The 19,473-nt window shown below is 42.6% G+C and overlaps 1 protein-coding gene and 1 long non-coding RNA gene across 7 annotated transcripts in view; one reads left to right on the top strand and one right to left on the bottom strand.

Annotated features, from left to right (window-relative positions):
• The window catches only part of FRMD3 (FERM domain containing 3), a 350,901-nt gene that overhangs the window by 22,418 nt on the left and 309,010 nt on the right, over positions 1-19,473 (bottom strand). Inside the window, exon 1 of one of the 6 annotated variants that reach the window (XM_066257018.1) lies at positions 1,715-1,988. The exons of the other annotated variants lie outside the window; for them this stretch is intronic. Coding sequence (XP_066113115.1) covers positions 1,715-1,841 — 127 coding nt within the window. The 5' untranslated portion in view covers positions 1,842-1,988. Of the gene's footprint in view, positions 1-1,714; positions 1,989-19,473 lie in introns of those variants that run through there. 6 annotated transcript variants of the gene reach the window in all.
• LOC136324319 (uncharacterized) overlaps positions 1-19,473 on the top strand; it is a 68,397-nt gene that overhangs the window by 42,368 nt on the left and 6,556 nt on the right. The window contains exons 3-4 of the long non-coding RNA XR_010729069.1: positions 7,476-7,600; positions 18,742-18,915. This is a non-coding gene — a long non-coding RNA (uncharacterized lncRNA). The remainder of the gene's footprint in view (positions 1-7,475; positions 7,601-18,741; positions 18,916-19,473) is intronic.

Raw genomic sequence — 19,473 nt, 5'->3', positions numbered from 1 at the left:
TGCTCAGTGGTAGAGCATCAGCTTGGTGTGTGGGATCTCCCAGGTTTGATTCCCAGTCAAGGCACACAGGAGAAGTGACCATCTGCTTCTTTACCCCTACCCCACCTTCTTCCCCTCCTACAGCTATGGCTCTATTGGTTCCAGCGAGTTGGCCTTGGTGCTGAAGATGGCTCCATGGCCTCTGCCTCAGGCACTAAAAAAAATGGCTTGGCTGCTGAGCAATGGAGCAACAGCCAGATTGGCAGAGCATCGCCCCCTAGTGGGCTTGCAGGACGGATCCCTGTCAGGGTGTATGCGGGAGTCTGTCAGTCTGCCTCCCCTCCCTCCACTCACTAAAATAAAATAAAAAATAAAAATAAAAGGCAATGCATTAACATGATTATGAAAGAACCCCCACAATCTATAAGTAAAAGACAAAAACACAACAGAAATGTGCAAAGTAAACAAGTAAGCAATACCCAGGAGAAATGCTAATGAACTATTATCTTTTGCAAAGATGCTCACCTTCGTGTAAGTTAAAACAATAAAATCACATTAGAGTTAGTAATTATAAGGGGGGGTAGATATTTTCATACTTTGTTAGTGTTAGTCTTTTAGAGGATGATTTGCCCATTTCATCAAAAAATGTATATCCTTCAACCCAACAATTACACTTTGAAGAATCTATCATAGAGAAATGCCTGCATATGCACATTCATTGCAGCACTGATGGTTACAGCCAATAAATAGGAAATACCAATTTCCAACAATAATTTGGCGATTAAATTGTGTCTCCACATTACACAATATTATTCAACCAGTTTTTAAAAAGAATACAAATATATTGATATGGAAAGTCCTTCAAGTCATATGATATGAAGTAAAAAAAAAGAATTATAAAATAATATAGACCAAACCCATTCATGTAAAAAAAAAATCCTATATCCTACATGTTAATATACATAGATTGGCTATTGGGAATATTAAGGTCAAGGAAAACATTCTATATATTATATTTGTACTTTAAAAAATATTTTACAGGAATACCTCTTCTATTACCTATGTCATTATACAATTAATTTTATTTCAATTCACTTTGAAGTTGGTTCCATACATATACATGAGGTATGGCCAATTCCAGATACTTCCCAGGATTTATTTTAATTAGTTGAAAATCGTATAGATGTGTGTGTGTGTGTGTGTGTGTATCTGCCATAAGCTCTGGTTTTTAGAATTTCTATTTTAATTCCTATTTCCACCATAGACCACAAAATAATACACAAAATATATTTTCAATAAAAAAGAAACTGGAAGAACAGTTCAATTCCAGTTCTTTAACTGATAATTGCATTTCAGTAAAGCTCTGCTTTGAACATCAAGGAGGGGTACTGCCTTATCCAGGCAAGCACACTTGAAGATTTTACACCACTACTGCCTCCTTCTTAACCCAGCTGCTGTCTACAGTGTAGTTTATTAGCCTGTATGACTTCACACCATTTTCACTTAATAAGAGAGTCAGGACCCCCATTTCAGGCCCTCCAATTTTCCCTTCGCGCTGGTTTACTCTCCTTCCTGCCTGTCTCTATTTTTCTCCCTCCCACTTGCCCATCCTTATCAGAAACCTCTGACACTAGGTTCACCCTGGGCTTCTCGCCCAGCTGCCAGCAGCCAGCAGGAAGCTGGAAGCCCACACCCTTCTCCAGTCGCGGAACGGCAGCCCAGGGCAGGCACCTACCCGTGTTTCTAGCTGTGATCTTGGAGCCGTGTCTCAGCAGACGGACAAACACATCACTGCTGCAGTGGTTCACCATTTGCAAGCGGAGGCCCCTCCGAGTCTGGATCTTGACCAAGCATTTGGCCATGCTGGTTCCTACTCTCTCAGTCTCCTCTGCCTGTCACAGCCCAGGGCAGCTACCACCAGCCATAGTGGCTTTGACCTTTCACTAACTGTCCATTCTGTTTTAAATGACCTAGGCATGGCCCACTGAATGAGTCAAATGTCAGCTCGTAATGCGGCCAACAGAAATAACTCAGGAGGGATCAGCATGAAATGGAAGGAGGGAGGGGGAGACTATTTTTAACTCTCCACTCACTCCTCTAACAAACAATAAAATATTATGCATCATCCTTACCCCAGCCTTTTCTAAACTATCTAAATCCAAGAATCCCACCCAAATGACTTACAGCACCCTCAGAATGGAACACCCCAGAAGATAAAATGACACTAGGCAACTCCACAAAGTGGAAACAACCACCTTGCTTTCATTAAAAAATATTTATGGAGGCTTTATTATGTTATAGAGCAATGCTGTCCAATAAACATAAAATGCAAGCACTGTTCAGAGGGGTTGGGGGTAGGTGGGGGCTGGCAAAGGGGAGCAATGGGGACAGAGGAGATAGCTCGGGGCGATGAGTGCATGATGCAGTGTGCAGGTGATGTTCCATTGAGGTGCACACTTGAAATCTGTACCCCAATAACTTCAATTAAAAATGCAAGCTGCATTTTAAAAAGTATTTTAAAAGTAAAAGAAATATATTCATTTTAGTTATGTTTTACTAGAAGCCAAGATATCCAAAATAGTCTTATTTCTCTATGTAGAAATATAATAATTAATAATAAGGTAGTTTAGATTTGGGGAGGTTCTAAGTGCATTTGCATGCTTATGGCATATACCAGTTCAGACTGGCCACATTTCACGTGCTCAGTAGCCACACGGGGCAGCCATATTGGACAGCACAGCTCCAGACAAAGTGCTGAGCTCATAGCAAAGTCCCTGTCCTCACATTGATGCTCCTACCCTCTTCATTTTATAGAAAAGGAAACAACAATGCCTGAGAGTAACTGACCTGGCCAAATTCACAGAGTTAACATGCAGCGAAGCCATGATTTGAACCTAGGCACCCAAATAACATTGGCTGACTGAAAAAAATGTCCAGAATGAGAGCTGGTAGGCTCTCATCTCTAACCAAAGTGTTTTTAATGCAGAACCGAAACGTTACATCTAACTCTCAGCACTTTGGAAGTCCTTCACCTGTATATCTGAGGCATAAAGTGTGCTTGCATCCCATTGTAAGTGCTCAGGGAGCAAACTGGTTTCAACTTTTCAGGATATGCTTTATTTGAAACAGTTTCAACTGGTTAATATCTGTGCCCCACATACGATCTTTGTTCTAGTTCTTTACTGGTACAATTTTTTTCACTCTCATTTTTAGAAGAAAAAAAATTTCTCACACAATTTCATCATGAATGCATGTACTTTTCTACCTTAAATAGCTACTGCAGCCAAAGATAATTTTCTAATAAAAATATTCTTTTTCTTTGCTGACAAAATAAAGCATCACGTTCAGGGCAGTCAGCTGAAACTCTTTGTTGCTATATTTCACTATGGGAATATAAATTAATTTAGCGTGTCTGGAAGGATGTTTGGAAAAATATATTGAGTTTTATAAGTGTGATATATTTGGACCAAGAAATTTCACTTTTAGGAATTTATCCTAAGGAAATAATTAGAAACACTGACAAAAATTTTTGGACAAATGTGTTCATCAGAGTATCATCTATTATAGCCAAAAAATGTCTATCTAAATTTCCAGTGGAAAAATAATTAAATACATGTGATAGAATATTGTATATTTATTAAAATTTATGTTTAAGAGTATAATGAATGGGGAAAAAGTTTGCAATATCTTGATAAGTAAAAAAAAAACAGTTTAGATAAGCAATAAGACCTCAACTATGTATATAAAATTGTACATTACAGACGAGACTATAAACCTGGAAAGATATGCACTGTGAGCTGTGGTTCCTACGGGGACCTCACAAACGGGCTCCCACTCTCCTCACAGATTGTCAGTTCCAGAAACAGTATGGCCATTCCTACCTTCATGGGGTTCAGTCGATTTCCAAACCTGAAACTTGAAAGAAAAATACCCCCCAAAAGTCACAAAATCTTCAACCCTTTGCAATTCCCCTTGTGATCTAATTTTGAACAGAATCCTTATATAAAATATATACTACACAGAGGTCGTGCCCTGGGCTCATACCTAGTAGGCCTTCCCTTACGAATTCCCACAGTGGCTCTTGAAGAAAATCTTTAGGATGCTAAAGAACAAATCAGAAAATCCTTATTCTAGATCAGGGGTAGTCAACCTTTTTATACCTGCTGCCCACTTTGTATCTCTGTTAGTAGTAAAATTTTCTAACCGCCCACCAGTTCCACAGTAATAGTGATTGATAAAGTAGGGAAGTAACTTTACTTTATAAAATTTCTAAAGCAGACTTACAGCAAGTTAAAGTATATAATAATAATTACTTACCAAGTACTTTATGTCGGGTTTTCGCTAAGTTTGGCAGAATAAATCTTTATAAAATAACTTACTATAGTTAAATCTATCTTTTTATTTATATTTTGGTTGCTCCGCTACCACCCACCATGAAAGCTGGAACGCCCACTAGTGGGCGGTGGGGACCAGGTTGACTACCGCTATTCTAGATGAATCAATGATTGGCAATAACACAGATAAAGAATTTCAAAGATTAACACGGGTTTATCCGCACCTCGGTAGGTCTGGGCTCAGACAATGAGAAAATCTCCCTTTGCCTGTTGGGAGGGACTCTAGATAAGTCCCTGTGTTTAGCATTATGTTGAAACAACATGTTATCCGATAGACCATTCTAAACAAACAACAGACCTTCCAAAAAAAAAAGAACACAACCAGAAAACAAGTAAAAAAACCTGAAACAAAACAACCACCATACTTTATTTTCATTCTTTTCCACCAAAAGATTTACTCCTCATTAGGTCTCCAGCTTGAAATCTCACCACAGATTTAACATGTCTCCTTATTTCCTGTTATTAACCACAATTAGCCATAATATTTTGCGTTTTGTACATTTTTAATTTTTCCCTCACTTGAACGGGTTCTCATGCTTTATGGTACTTTTCAGAAATCCTAAGTAGGTTCTCCCACCCTCTTTCTCCTGGGGACCTTCTGATTTTGTTTCGAGAAAGAGAAAACCTAGCAGGATGTGCCGTTTCCCTCTGCCTTGCCTCACCCTGCCCAAAGGTGTGGCTACATTTCAAGAAGAGAAAGAAAGGGAGGCACGGATGTGGATCGAAAGCAAAGATCCTGTGAGATACTGCACAGGAAAGATCGTTCTGCTCTGAGGCACTGCACTCAAAGGAACAGTGTCAACAGCACAACATTCAGACGCCCTTGAATACCCTCCCTGGGAGACTCATCTGTTTGGAGAATCAGGAATGCATGTCTGGGCAGTGACAAGAAGCTAAAGAAAGCGGAGAATGTGTGAAGAGGGGAATCAATTTTCCACAATGAGATGCCAGAAACACTGATAAATCAAGCAGAAGGCAAAGAGGAGAAGAAAGTTCAATGAGAAACACTGTACGCAGGCCTGAATTTCATGTCTACTTCTGCGACAAACTTCCTGACACAGACTTGGGGAAAGCAACAAGCTGGCCTCTGCTTTGAGGGTGACTTGGAGCTACTGGACCACTTGGAGACCTGGAGCAATTATAAAATGGACATAATACTGCTCTCAGGCTGTTCTATGGAACGGAGATCATGCATGTGGACTGCCTAGTGCAGTGTCGGTTCCCACTGGATGAACTGGAGCTTACTAAGCCGTTGTACAAAGCAATGTGTAAATCATGGGCTCTCGGTTCTCGTCCTGGCTGCAGTGTTTACTGTCTCTGGGCCTCAGTTTCCGAGCCTCTAACATGAGCAAAGCGAAGGCAGGGCTCATTCTTTTTTTTCAAATGCATGCTCATTCCTTCTTCCCCTTTAACTACTCAAGGGAAAGGTAGGGTGGCTTTTTAAACAGTCTGGATTCTCTTGGTTCTTTCAACCATCTGTCTCTAACATTTCTAGCTACTTTTCCCCAAATAGTAGGGAAGCAATATTGCTGATTAAGTTTGCCCGATGAGCCCTGTAACCTGGGAGAGTTACACAAGCTTGCTGAAACGCAGTTTTCCGTCTGTATGACAGTAATGATACTGTCTGTGATGTAATTGGATGGCCGATCTGTATGTAGAAAGCACTTAATAAATGCTAGCTATTTTAGTCTATCATGAATATCATGTACCTTGTTAGCTGTTTGGATAACTAACATTTCTCAGTTGTAGTGGATTTGGCCATTAGTTAAAATAGTCAAAGAGATTCGATGAAATTTTAGCTAACCACTACCTCCAATTAGAAAGATATAAGATTATTAGATACATGAAATATTCTTTGCAATAAATTTAGACTCTAAATATCCATTAAGAGTCCTACCTTAGAGAACTTTTAAATATTTTAAATATAATAAGAAAATATAGTGATACAAATATTTTTAAAATATACTTGTGATTATGAGTATGTTCTTCGCTATATAGTAAGGAGAAACAGAGGCAGTTACAAACTCTACTAAGCGACAGGACCAGAGGGCCAGGTAGTCAATCATCCATAGGGTTCAATTTCCTCATTTGTGAAGTGAGGCAACAGTATCTGTCCTATCCATTTCAAAGAAATGATCATGAGTCTCAAATTTTGATAAACTCCATGAAAAAAAACCCTCTGGAAACATTTAGGATGCTTTGGCGTATCGGACACTCTTCCTGTTATTATCCTGCTTATCAGATGAAGCATTCACTGAGTGCTTCCTGCTGTGACATGAGAACCCTGCTAGGTGGGGCCAGGCATCACCATGTAGTGGTGGGAGGAAGGCCAACAAAAACCCTCTGGAGAATTACAGTAGCAGACAGAATAGAACTCAGACAGCGCAGCTGGGCTCTCCTCACCACCACTGTGGGAAAGAGAGCACACTTCACAGAAACTCTGGCCGCACAGCATGTTAGCATAAGGGCACATCCATCTGTATTCCTGATAGTCCCATACACTGATAAGTGTGGCATCTCTACACAGGCAGCTGGTGTGAGCCATGCCAGCAGGAGAGGGGGCAGAGTCTGGCAGAGGCCTCTCTGTCTGCTCGGGCTGCCTGCAATTATCTCTAAACAGGCAGAAAACCGAGACATAGAATGACAGGGAGGAAGACCATCAGCCATTGCTCTCCTCTTGTGTCCTGTCTCCCTGGCGCCTGACCCTGGCTCTTTTTGTGCTAACCTTTCGATGTCAATATCTGTGAAAATAAATCTTAGGTGATCGTGGTTGTTATTATTTTAAAGCACCACCCGCACAGTATAGGAAAGTTGAGAACAACCAATAAAGTGGGTGAAGGAGATCCCAACAGTTCCTCAAAGTATAATCTCCCAGAGAAAATTGCTGTTGGCATTTTGTTCTATTTCTACCAAACCTGCACAAGCTTTAAGTGGGTTGCAAATATACTTAGAATATTTACAAGTTGGTGAGGCCTAGAGAAGCCAATAATTGAGTATGAAATTTTTAACACTGCAGTCTAAAATACCCATGTGTTGCTCTATATATCCTAAGTGTGATGCTTTGAATGAAACACTTAAAAACTGAAATACCGTTTTTTTTAGATCTGACATTCTGAGTGCCCTTTACGAAGACTGAGGAAGCCTGTTTGCCCATATTCTCTGTCTCCCCATCTCCAACAGAGCGCCCACCATGGGCCACTGTAGCAGCTGCTCCACGAGGAGTCCAGGTAAGCCAATGGACACACTGGACACCAGTCCTTCATTCACCCCATAAACATCCCTGAGCACTGTCAGTGTGCTGAGTGCCAGCCCAGACCCCGGATCACAGCTGAGGGCAAGCCTTATAAGGTCTCAGTCCCATCCCGGAGGGGGATACACATCAGCTACAAGTAAACTAACAAGTAAACAAGACAATGATGTGAGTGCAAGGAAGAAAATCAAAGGGTATTATGATCATCAGTAATGTGGCCGGACTGGGGTTTAGGGGTGTAGCTTCAGATGGAGCTGTTGGGGAAAGTCCCTAAAAGGGTGATATTTTACCCTATATCTAAAAAGGATCCAGTTACTCAGAGACCTTATCATATACAGAATGCTGACATGTGGTATGGAGGTTTATTTGGAGTCTTCCTTTCTGATTTGGCACCCGAATCAGAGCCCTGTTACTTCAGCTTTACGGTAATAACAGATCACACACTTCTGGAGCATTTATCTACACCCGGCACGGTTCTCCGGCACTTTATATGCACTCTCATGAATGCTGATCTTAATTGTGAGAGTGCCCGTGTCTTTTTCATAGCAAAAAGTAATTTATCTCTTATTGTTATGTGTCAATTAATACTCACGACACCCCTATTAACTAGGGTTATTATGTCTACATTTTACAGATGAAGAAACAGAGGCTTAAAGATTAAGAGCTACTTCCTATGAAAAGAAAGGAGTGCCCTTAACGAGAACATCAGGCCCCAAACACACAGTGTCACCCCCTCCCACCTTAGCCTTTTTCTCTTCAGTTACTGACCCTGTCAATTCCACCTCCTAATTCTCCTTTCCCATCCACTTCCTTAGTCCCAGCCACCTCGCCTACCAATGCACCCTGGTCTGCCTCTTATCCACAGTCATCTCAGTGCAGCTGGACACCAGAGCAAAGTTTTAAACACACAAATCTACTCACTTCTTAAAAGTGTCAGATAGCTTCTTTCAAATACACCCAGTGGGGCTCTTCTTGGACAGGTTAGCTCATAAATTTAGAACTAAAGCCTAGGGAAAGCTTCTCATGGCTACAGAATGTTAACAGGTTCCATACACTCCCTGGTCTAGGAAATCTAAAGGCGAAGAAGAATACACCACTGCTTAAACAGACGTCTCTCTCAGGTCCTGCAGTGTAATGCTTGAAACTTTGCTAGAGCTTTAGGAGAACAGCAGTGAGGAAATCTCAGAAGTAAAGTTGGTTGAATGCTTTGTCTTCTATAGGTTTTGTTTTTCTTTCAGTTTTCTGGGAATCCCGATTCTATTAATCAAATCAAAGAGAGTGGAAACTGAGTGGGGTGAGGGGCAAGATACACCTAACCCTATGAAAGCCTTAGAAAGAGCAAGAGATGCTCTTATTTATAAGGAAATGTGTCTATTTCCAAATCGAGGTTCTCTATCTCCAAATCTCTTCTGCCAACCAGGGCAGTCAAAAAGGATCCTCAGAATCTGAGAGTCATAAGGCCTGCTCGTAGTGCTCAGAACCTGCTCATGGTTCCTTGTATTTTCCCGACTCTCCACCTCTATTACAAATAGGAAAAAAGCACATCATCCCAAGCAGCCATCTTTCAGTAAGAAATAAAAGTTTAAAACATGTTTGTGCCCTGGCTGGTTGGCTCAGTGGTAGAGCGTCGGCCTGGCGTGCAGGAGTCTCGGGTTCAAATCCCGGCCAGAGCACACAGGAGAAGCACCCATCTGCTTCTCCATCCCTCCCCCTCTCCTTCTTCTCTCTCTCTCTCTTCCCCTTCCATAGCCAAGGCTCCATTGGAGCAAAGTTGGCCCGGGGCTGAGGATGGCTCCATGGCCTCTGCCTCAGGCGCTAGAGTGGCTCTGGTTGCAACAGAGCAATGCCCCAGATGGGCAGAGCATCGCCCCCTGGTGGGCATGCCAGGTGGATCCCGGTCAGGCACATGCGGGAGTCTGTCTGACTGCCTCCCCATTTCCAACTTCAGAAAAATAGAAAAAAATATATGTTTGTGACTCCAGATAAATGTTTCTGTTGAGTCACTGCCATTTTCATTTTTCAGAATGAATGTAGCCCCTTACCCCACCCTCAAATAATTTACTACAGGATTTCTGCGCAAAATGTTTAAAATGATCATAATCTGCCCCAATGCAGTAATGTTTAAATATTTAAACAAATAATATTAAAACCCCACTAGTTATTTTTACACTATATAATAAGCCTAATGCATTACAAATAGGCATTATACCTATTTTGAGTTCTTAATGGAAGCAAATTAGAATTCTGAATTTTGTGTTTTACCATAACCAAGACTGCCAAAAAGCCCCATTTAACTTTAGGGCTTAAAGTCAGAACCAGAAATGTTGGCTAGAATGGCTCCCCTTCCCTTCAATCTTCCATCCTTTATTAAACAGGTACCAGGTGCTATTCTGAGAGGGGGTACCCAGTTAGACCAGACATGTAAACTAATGGTTAGAAAAAGTTGTAAAAATTGAACACAAACAGCAGCATGTCCCAGGAAACAGACAGCAGATTGGTGGTTACCAGGGGCTGGAGGGTGAGGAAAATGGGGTGATGTTGATGAAAGGGTACAAATTTCCAGTTATAAGAGTTAACAAGTTCTGGGGAATCTCACCAACAGCATGATGATTACAGCTAATAATAACATTATATGTTTGAATGTCGCTAAGACAGTAGATATTACATGTTCTCACAGAAATAGTAATAATGGGATATGATGGAAGTGTTAGTTAATGCTATGGTGGTAATCATTTTTGCAATGTATCATATCAACTTGTCTTCTACCTCAAACTTACTCAGTGTTATATATGTCAATTATATCTCAACAAAGCAGAAAAAAAAGAACCAAATGCAAAAGTGAAAGAGAACTATAAGAACTGTCTCCTTGAGCCAGGAAATGTGTCATAGGGGTGGAGCCACTTGACAAATCAAAACAGACATACCTGGTGGAGCCAAGGGAAATTGAAAGAGCAGCCCATGCACAGGACCCAACCAGCCTGTGAAGAGGATCAGCATGGCTGTGCCATGCCAGAGGGGGGCTGCATTCAGAGATGGATGAGAAGGCTGGCAGGATGGAGGGAGGGAAATAAGGAGAGGTGAGCAGGGACCAAATTGTCAGGAGCCATGAACCCCTTGCAGGGTTAGACTCTCCCCCACAGTCATTGGGGAGGTTCTGTAAACTACTTCAAACAGGGCGAGAGCTGTCGCGGGAGTTTAGAGAATAGCCCACAGAGAATGGGACCATACTGTGTGGAGGCTAGCAGAAGAGAAACAGAGAGGAGGTCCAGGCCACCCATGCCCGTGAAAACCCTGCACCTAGAATCTTGATCTCCTCATTCTAAGTTCAGTGGTCTCTCCACTTTGCCGCCTTGTCTCTCTCCAAACACCAGTGAAGAACAAGCTTTACTGTTTCTCTAATCATGAGAAATTTGAAATATTAGTAATGGGCTTCTCCCTCCATCCATGCTCACAAAATTCCTGGTGGCTTTTTCTTGATCCTCAGCCCAGAGACCAAACCTAACCCACCCAACAATAAAGCAATGACCATATATACTTGCTCATTAATTTCATAAACCTATTATTCCAAGACAGAAAAACCTTCCCACCTGGACAAAAGAATCCATACTCTGAGTAAAAGAACTGGAAGGGCCAGAGGAGAGAAGCGGGTGAGATAAGGGCCCTCAGCCTCTAAGAAGTAACAACCATGCCCTGACAGCACCGAGGAGCCTCACGGGAGTCATTACCCAACAGACCACCCATAGACTGTACAGCAACAGAACCCTCCAACCCTCTCTGATTGTCCACCCTTACTCACTGACCCAAGGAACTCTTAAAACCCTATGAATAAAGACAGGACCTGAATACCTGGTTTCCTCACTGTAGGTGTGTTAGTACCTTGAAGAGCCTCTGATAGCTGCCCATAGATGAACCAGCTGAAAATCTCCCAGAGACGTTGCATAGGGGAAAGGAATGTCACATTTTTATTGCCTTTTTCAGAAACATCCATGAGAGGAATTCTCTTGGAGTAAAATTTTAACCATCTCACTGACCAAGGTGACCTATAATTCATATCCTTCCTCCTAAAAAAACAAAGTATTTTTTTCTCTATCTTGGCTGACCCTAGGGGTTAAAAGTTCCTGAGCATTACGTGACTGACACACCAAGGCAATCTACTGAGAGTGCAGTTCTTCCCAGATGGCAGTGTAGCCATCCAGAAGCTTCCCCACGAGGAGTAATGGGTGACAGCATGGTCCTTGCCGGTCCCAGTTAGCACAGCCTCTTCCAGTCTGTGTTCAGTATTCTCAGCCAGGAATCTACTTCCTCTGTCTCTGTGCAGGATGAATTTGTTTCTCCATCACTACCGCTTTATTATTCACTCCCTCCAGGCACGAGTCACCATTACAGATAAACCATTTTTCTCTGTCTAAAGGAAATTAAATCGGGCTGCATTAATAAATGGAGCTCTAACTTTCCCCCCATATTTCCCAAGAGTTTTGCAGACGGCTTTAAGAAGCAGGGCATCTGTGTCTCCCTGTGGGGAAAGCCAGGCTCTTCTGGAAACTGTGTGGGTTCCTTGGGTTGCTGCTACGTAATCACAGAGCTAGAGGTAGCAGGACCCAAACCTTCTGCCCAACACACTAGCCAAGGGCCTGTCTCACTTGCATTCTGGTCACATGATTAAAAAGAGAAACATAAATGGCCAATAAATGCAAGAAAAATATCCCCAACGACTCTAAATTTTACCTTTCAAATTATGAAAGTTTCTTTAGAACCATTATACCCAGTTTTCTTAAGGCTACCATAAGAGACATGAATATATGTAATTTGGTGGGAGGTAGGGAGCGTGAGAGATATATCTGTATAGTTATGTGATGGAAAAAATGTATCTCCATTAAAATTAAAATTGTGGAAGAACATTTAATGTCATAGGGAAATGCTCATGCTATATTATTAGCACACAAAAAAAAGTAGATTACAGAATAGTATCTGTAGAGTAATTTAGTATTTGTTAGAAATATATAAATGGAGTATACACATTCATACCACAATTTGAACATAGAGACTTACAGGTACTTTTTACATTTTATTTGTGGTTCCTATATTTTCCAAATCTATAGTGACTATGGTATAACTTTTTATTTCAGATTAAAAAAAAGAAAAGACCAATACATGCTTGGCTTCTGGTAAACCCCAATCCCAAATATAAGGAGAATATTGTCCTTATATGCATTCTTTTATATAAATAAAGGCTGTCCTGGTTGTACTTAGAATTTATACACTCATTCATTCACACACCTACTCACTAATCTGGCAAGTATCAATTTAGTTCCTACTGTGTGTCAGAACAATCTCTAAGTGTTGGGGGTAGTGAGGGTGATGATGCAGTCACAATCTTTGCTCTTATTTTCACTAAGGGAGATAGCCAACAAACAGGAGCACACAGAAATAAATTAAAAAGTGTTCAATAGTGCTAAGTGCTCTGACAAAAAATTAAACAGGGTGACAGCATGAGAGAGAACAAATGGGTAAGTTGGGAGAACTACTCAGAATCGGATACTTAGACAAGACTTTCTAAGGTGCAGAAATTTGAACTAAGACTTAAAGAAAACAGCCAGCCTTGTAAAGACAGAGGAAAGGCCCTCTCAAATGGATGAAACAGCTTGTGCAAATGCCCTGAGGTGACAATTAGCTTGATATAGGCAAGCAAGAATGGAAAGATCAGTGTGGTAGGAACACAGAGATTCAGGAGGAAAATAGTAGGAAGTAGTCAAAGGGTGGATGGGGGTAAAGCATGCAGAGCCTCATGGGCCAGCATGAGGAGCTTAGACTTTATTATAACTTGATCTGAGTTATAGAAGCAGAGATGCTGTTGTCTCCTTAGGGAGACTGCGAAAGTACCCAGGACACAGAGAAAAGCTACTGCAGCTGAGATGCTGCAATGGTAATGATTCTGGGGTATATTCCAAAGGTTGCAGTGAATAGGATTTTGCTGATGGATTTGACAATTTAGTATCTCGTGACCGCTGAGAAGTTTAACCAAACAATATAGGCATTTAAAATCTGACTCCCTACTCAGGCTGGGGCAAGCTCTGGGAAAGAGTCTGCCCTGGGAAGGAACAGAGCATAGCCCCAGGAGACCCAAGGCAGGAGGGGAGATCCATGCAGGCTGTCAATCAGCAGAGCAGGACAAGGACCTGGCCCCTGGTAGGGGTCAGGAGCCTGGCCTTGCCCTAGGGAGAAAGAAGGACCAGGGGGTGTGGAGTACCAGGGGCACCGCCAAGGCAGAAACTCAGGGCAGGAAGCAAGGCTGGCATGAAGGCCAGAAGAAGACAGGACAGAAAGAGAGCAGGCCTAGGAGCCTGAGCCAAAGGGCTGGGTTTCAGTTTAGTTCCCTCCCAGGTAAGGGAAGTATTGTTCCTAGATCAGGAATGGGCAAAGCCTGTACTTAGGGGCCAAATTGTGTAGCTGTGACAGAAGGGCTCAGGCAGGACTAACAAGCCCATAGATCACAAGGGATGCTTGATATTTTTACATGTGCATATTCATTTTCTTTTTCACTTTAGAGAGAGAGGCAGGAAGAGAAGGAAGATAGATCTGTTCCTGTATGTGCCCTGACCCAGGATCGAACCAGCAACCTCTGTGTTTTGGTACAATGCTCTAACCAACTGAGCTATCCAGCAGGGCCATACTCTGTTCTTTAAAAGCAACATCTAGTCTATGCTCAGATTATCCGGTGTGTCATTCTGAAAACCCTATTTACTTTTCTTTCAGCTAAATCATCTACCCATTTTTACATTTCCTCTGCTTTAGTGAGGATTTGGGGTTTTAAAAAGTTCCAAATTGGAATTTACTTCTAAGAGAAGGTGTTAGAGGACATGAGGGCTCTTACAAGTAAGCAGGGAAACGTTCATTTAATATTCTCTTTTTTGCTTGCCGCAGTTAATTTTCAGTTTGAAGCTGGATATTTGTAACTCACAAAAAGGAAGAAAAAAGCCTGACCAGGCGGTGGTGCAGTGGATCAAGCATCAGACTGGGATGCGGAGGACCCAGGTTCAAGACCCCGAGGTTGACAGCTTGAGCGTGGGCTCATCTGGTTTGAGCAAAGCTCACCAGCTTGGACCCAAGGTCGCTGATTTAAGCAAGGGGTTACTTGGTCTGCTGAAGGCCCACGGTCAAGGCACATATGAGAAGGCAATCAATGAACAACTAAGGAGCCACAACAAAAAACTGATGATTGATGCTTCTCATCTCTCTCCGTTCCTGTCTGTCTGTTCCTATCAATTCTTCTCTCTGACTCTCTCTCTGTCTCTATAAAAGAAAAAGAAAGAAAGAAAAAAATGTAACCCTACTTTTATAGATCATTGTGCTGTGCCCAAGATAATTGTTTCATTAACCACACTGCATAAGAAGATGTCAATACGATTTTTTCCCAAAATACTGATGAAAAGCACATATTTAAGAATAGCAGTAGTTTGGGAGAAGAATTAGTGGAAAACAGTCAGAGTGGGGAGGAAACTTAGAAATTATCTTGTTTCATGAAAAAGGAAGACTCAGGCAACATCAGTGTTCAGCATGTGCCAGATAAGAAGTAAATGTCTATCAAGTAAATGAATGAATGAATGAATGAATGAATGAATGAATGAATCTCTCTTACTCTATCCACAACCCCTCCTCCCACCACAGACTCCCCGCTGAGGAGGTGTTTTGTGCTCACTCAGGAAGTAGAGTCCAGCCCCCATGTAAACTGGCCACCATGTAACTCAGGGCCCCGCAGAATCCTTCAGTGGGAGTGACACAGCACATACCGAACAGCCTGGCAAATCCCAGACTCTGCTCGTGTGACTCACCCTGGTTTACCAGCGTGAAACACCAAAAGTATGTAAAATGGCATGTCACCACTGTAACCAGAGCAGGTAGCTCTCACATCTATTTTAGGAATCTAGAGTTTTGGCAAGAACAGGGATTTTAGAGTTTCAAAAACATGCCCCACCTTTTCTCCTGTGTCAACTCATCTATACAGTCCAGAGCAGCCTGTTCAGACAGTTTTTTTTTTTAGGGGGGGGGGGAGTGAGTTTTTTATAATTATGAATAAATGCATACTTCTTTATGAATTAGATGCTTGTGCAGCTGTTTTCATATACAGGGGTCAGCAAAAGTAGCTTTAGAGTAGTGAGAATGCAAAACAGTTTATTTATTCTTGTATTATGTTATTGTATTATTTACTTGTATCACAACTATAAACGTACTTTTGCCCACTCTTGTATTATGACCATTATAAAATCTATGCAATAGAAATTTTTTGAGGGGATACAAGTAAAATACTAATAGAAGTCTGAACAGTTTCTTTCTCCACCCCATCGGCACATTATATAAACCCACCACGCACACACCCCACCCTGGAAGCCATAGCTCAGAGGCCTCTAATTCATCATCAGCCAAACCAAAGGGGAGGCTGCATCCCTCTGTAGATGGCATCAGACATGCACCCCAACGGACACCCCCAACATCCAACCTGTACCAACTGACCGAGTCTCTTTCCTGAACCCTCCGTTCTGCCACAGACCTACCAGGATGACTGTACCCAATGGAACTAACACAAACTGCCCAACCCTTTCTTCCACACCACTGGCACTCCATCTTAACAGAAGAACAGGGAGGGAGGGAGACGCTGTGAGAGCTGTAAGATCCTGCCTCTCTTTAAGCCTGAGTATCACAAAGAACATTTACTTAACACTAACCACCAACCCACGAGCAAAAACACTAGAAAACAGAACCCCATGCTGACTGTGGAACGCATTGGAAACTCAGAAAATTATAGCCTCTGCTTTCTAATGTCAATGGTTTGGTAATCGTTTCCTTTTCCTCTCCCGGGGTTTCTCCGGGATGTGGTGGGAGTGCTGACGTGTCCACGTGCCAAGCACACGCCTCCCCCGCCGCAGACCACACGCTGGCTGTCACAGCCGCCCGGGCTCATGCTCTCCCTGGCTCACATCCCAGCCCTCAAGGACTCTGACAGGATTACTTCATGGGACACTTGACCAACATATTTTTTTTTCCGCCCCAGCCATATCCTTTAAAGCAATTAATTATTAACTTTGACGTGCAGCAACGAACGAAGCTCCAACCTGAGCGGGGGTGGTGATTTGCGACGTGCCACGGTGAATTGCTTTCACTTACAAGACATAGATCCTTAACACAGATGAGGAGTAATTAGAACTAGGCCCAGAGTGAGCCATGCATGCCTTATTTAACAAATTCAGCTTTACAATCAGGACGTGATTCCCGCAGGGAGCGAGGCTTCCTGTGTGAGGTTGGTTCCCCCGCAGCCGGCTCTACAAGGGATTGTTGGGTGGGGACCCACCCGCCTCCAGCCTTCTCACCACGGGCTGCAGGCGGGCTCCCAGGTGAGGTGACGCTTGCCAGAGTGTTGCAAGTCTCTGAGGAGTCACTGGGTCCCAGCCTGCTGTGACAGAAGACCAAAGGCTCAAACACTCCCCAGAATATGCGTGAGCTCTTCTCACAGAGACCTCCTACATGTATGTGTCATCTCTTTTGAAAATTCATTTGACATGGTTGAAAAATAAATGCAGTTCCTTCAGTAATGGATTCTGTTCTAACGAGAAGGCAGCAAGCCATTTTAGATGTGTTTAATGTCATCTCAGATACCTGGGTCAGGAGTTTGAGACCCAGGGTCTGATCACAACCCCAGTCCTTACCAGCTATGTGACTTTGGTCAAATTGGCTCCCCCCTGAGCTTTCTCATTGTGTAATCCCGAGGGGTGTGCTCAATCAGAAATCAGCAGACATTTCCTGTAGAGGCCCATGTAGTGAATCTGAGGCTCTGCAGGCCAAGAGGTAAAATCGAGGATATTATGGCAGTACTTATATGTAATTATTTAAAACGTAACCATTAGCTCTTGGGCCAGAAAAAAAAAAAAAAAAAAAAAGAAGGTTTGGGGGCCAGCTATAGTTTGCAGATTTCTGAGCTAGAACATCTACAACATTCCCTCTAACCCTCAAAAGCTGTGAAAGGTATTTCTGTCCCTAAGTTCCTACTCTCGGGGTGGAAGACTAGAAGCTGTATTCCAGCAAAGAATCGATGAGTTCAGTGTTAGAAAGCTTTTCACTAGAGGTCAAATCCAATTTTCTCATTTTATAGATGAGGAATATATGGGTCCAAAAGGTGGAGTGTCCTCTCTGTGGTCACCCAGCTGCCTGGTGGTGAAGCTGAGATCAGAGTTCCCATGCCCCCACTTGTCCAAGGCTTGAGTACAGAAACAGAGCAGTGGCCTGCAGCACAGCCGTTCACTCTGAGGAGTACTCTGTTTCATAAAATGAACAACTGATGGCAATTAGCCAACTACAGAACTGAAATGACACACTGTTGGGATCTGATGATGTAAAATACAAATCCTTACAAGATATAATGCACTTATACCTGACCAAGCGGTGGCACAGTGGATAGAGCATTGAGCTGGAACACTGAGGTCCCAAGTTTGAAACCCCAAGGTTGCAGCTTGAGCATGGGGTTGCTGACTTCAGCGTGCAATCATAGACATGACCCCATGGTCCCTGGCTTGAGCCCAAAGTCGCTGGCTTGAGCAAGGGGTCACTGGCTCAGCTGGAGCCCCCCACCCCCCGTCAAGTCACATATGAGAAAGCACTCAATGAACAACTAAAGTGCTGCAACTGCAAGTGAATGCTTCTCATCTCTCTCCCTTCCTGTTGTCTCTCTCTCAAAAAAAAGATAAAATAGCACTTAAATCACATCAAGAACAAGCATCAAGAACAAGGCATTTAGCTTCCTTACAGCAGTCTACATACTTAACATTTCAAACATCTCTTTCAAGTGATGAGACTTCTTATGAGTACTTCAGTTGTCAGTAAATACCAGAAACCAAATTCCAAAGATGAAACCTACTCCAAAGAAAAGCACAAGAATCGTAAGGAGCTTTGAAGAGCTCACAAACATTACAACAGGGGAATATGCAGAGCTCCCTGGGGCCTTTAACTCACAATCGCCCTTCCCTTCCAGTTGCTCTTGGCATCTCCTCCCCTAGAGGAGCTGCCCACACAAACTGTTATCAATAGATGTGATGAATTCTGAATTTTGACTCTATTCATCTGATACCACAGTTAGATGAAAAACCAGAATCTGTGCTCTGCTCCGTGGAGACTCCAGCTACTGCCGGAGAGGTCTGCTGCCAGATGCCTGTCCGCAGTGGGAGACTGCCGCGCAGCCTTGAACGGAAAAGTTCAGGAGAGCCGGATGTGTGCAGTGCCACCAAGACGCTTAAAACAGAGCTTCGTGTGAGTCCCTTCTAATTCAGAATATTAGCCCCTCTGTCTGCATTTGCATTAAATATGTTCCCAATTCATCACTGAACTACAGTTCACTTTATGATACATTTTCAATGTTAAGCAAACAAGGCAGGAATGTTACAAGTTGTACACACAGGCTAAAGACAATCACAGCGGCAAAGCAAAGCAAATCGCTAACGTTAGCATTGCCTCTAGGAGGTGGGACAATCTAGAAGGTGATTTTTTTCTGCTTATTTATGTTTATTTCGTATTTTCTAAAATTTCTAGATGATGATAAATTTGTTTTATAATAAGAAAATACAAACAAATAGCCGTCACCTACCCTGTAGCAGGGACAAGTGCAATTAGAGCTGGAGCTAATTGGTCTGCCATCCAGGTAGCAGTAACCACATGAGGAATGTGGCTCCACAGCGTTCATTAATAGCTCCGACTGTTTAACTGAACAGAACACAGGAGAAATTTCAAAAAGACCAGTGAATCACTCCTAATGCACATCCTTACGTACCCTGGGCCAAAGAAATGACTGAGCACATGGGGGAAATGGCA

The sequence above is a fragment of the Saccopteryx bilineata genome, chromosome 2 (genome assembly GCF_036850765.1).
Source record: "Saccopteryx bilineata isolate mSacBil1 chromosome 2, mSacBil1_pri_phased_curated, whole genome shotgun sequence".
NCBI classification, from domain to species: domain Eukaryota; kingdom Metazoa; phylum Chordata; class Mammalia; order Chiroptera; family Emballonuridae; genus Saccopteryx; species Saccopteryx bilineata.
This window is presented reverse-complemented; position numbering and strand designations above follow the sequence as displayed.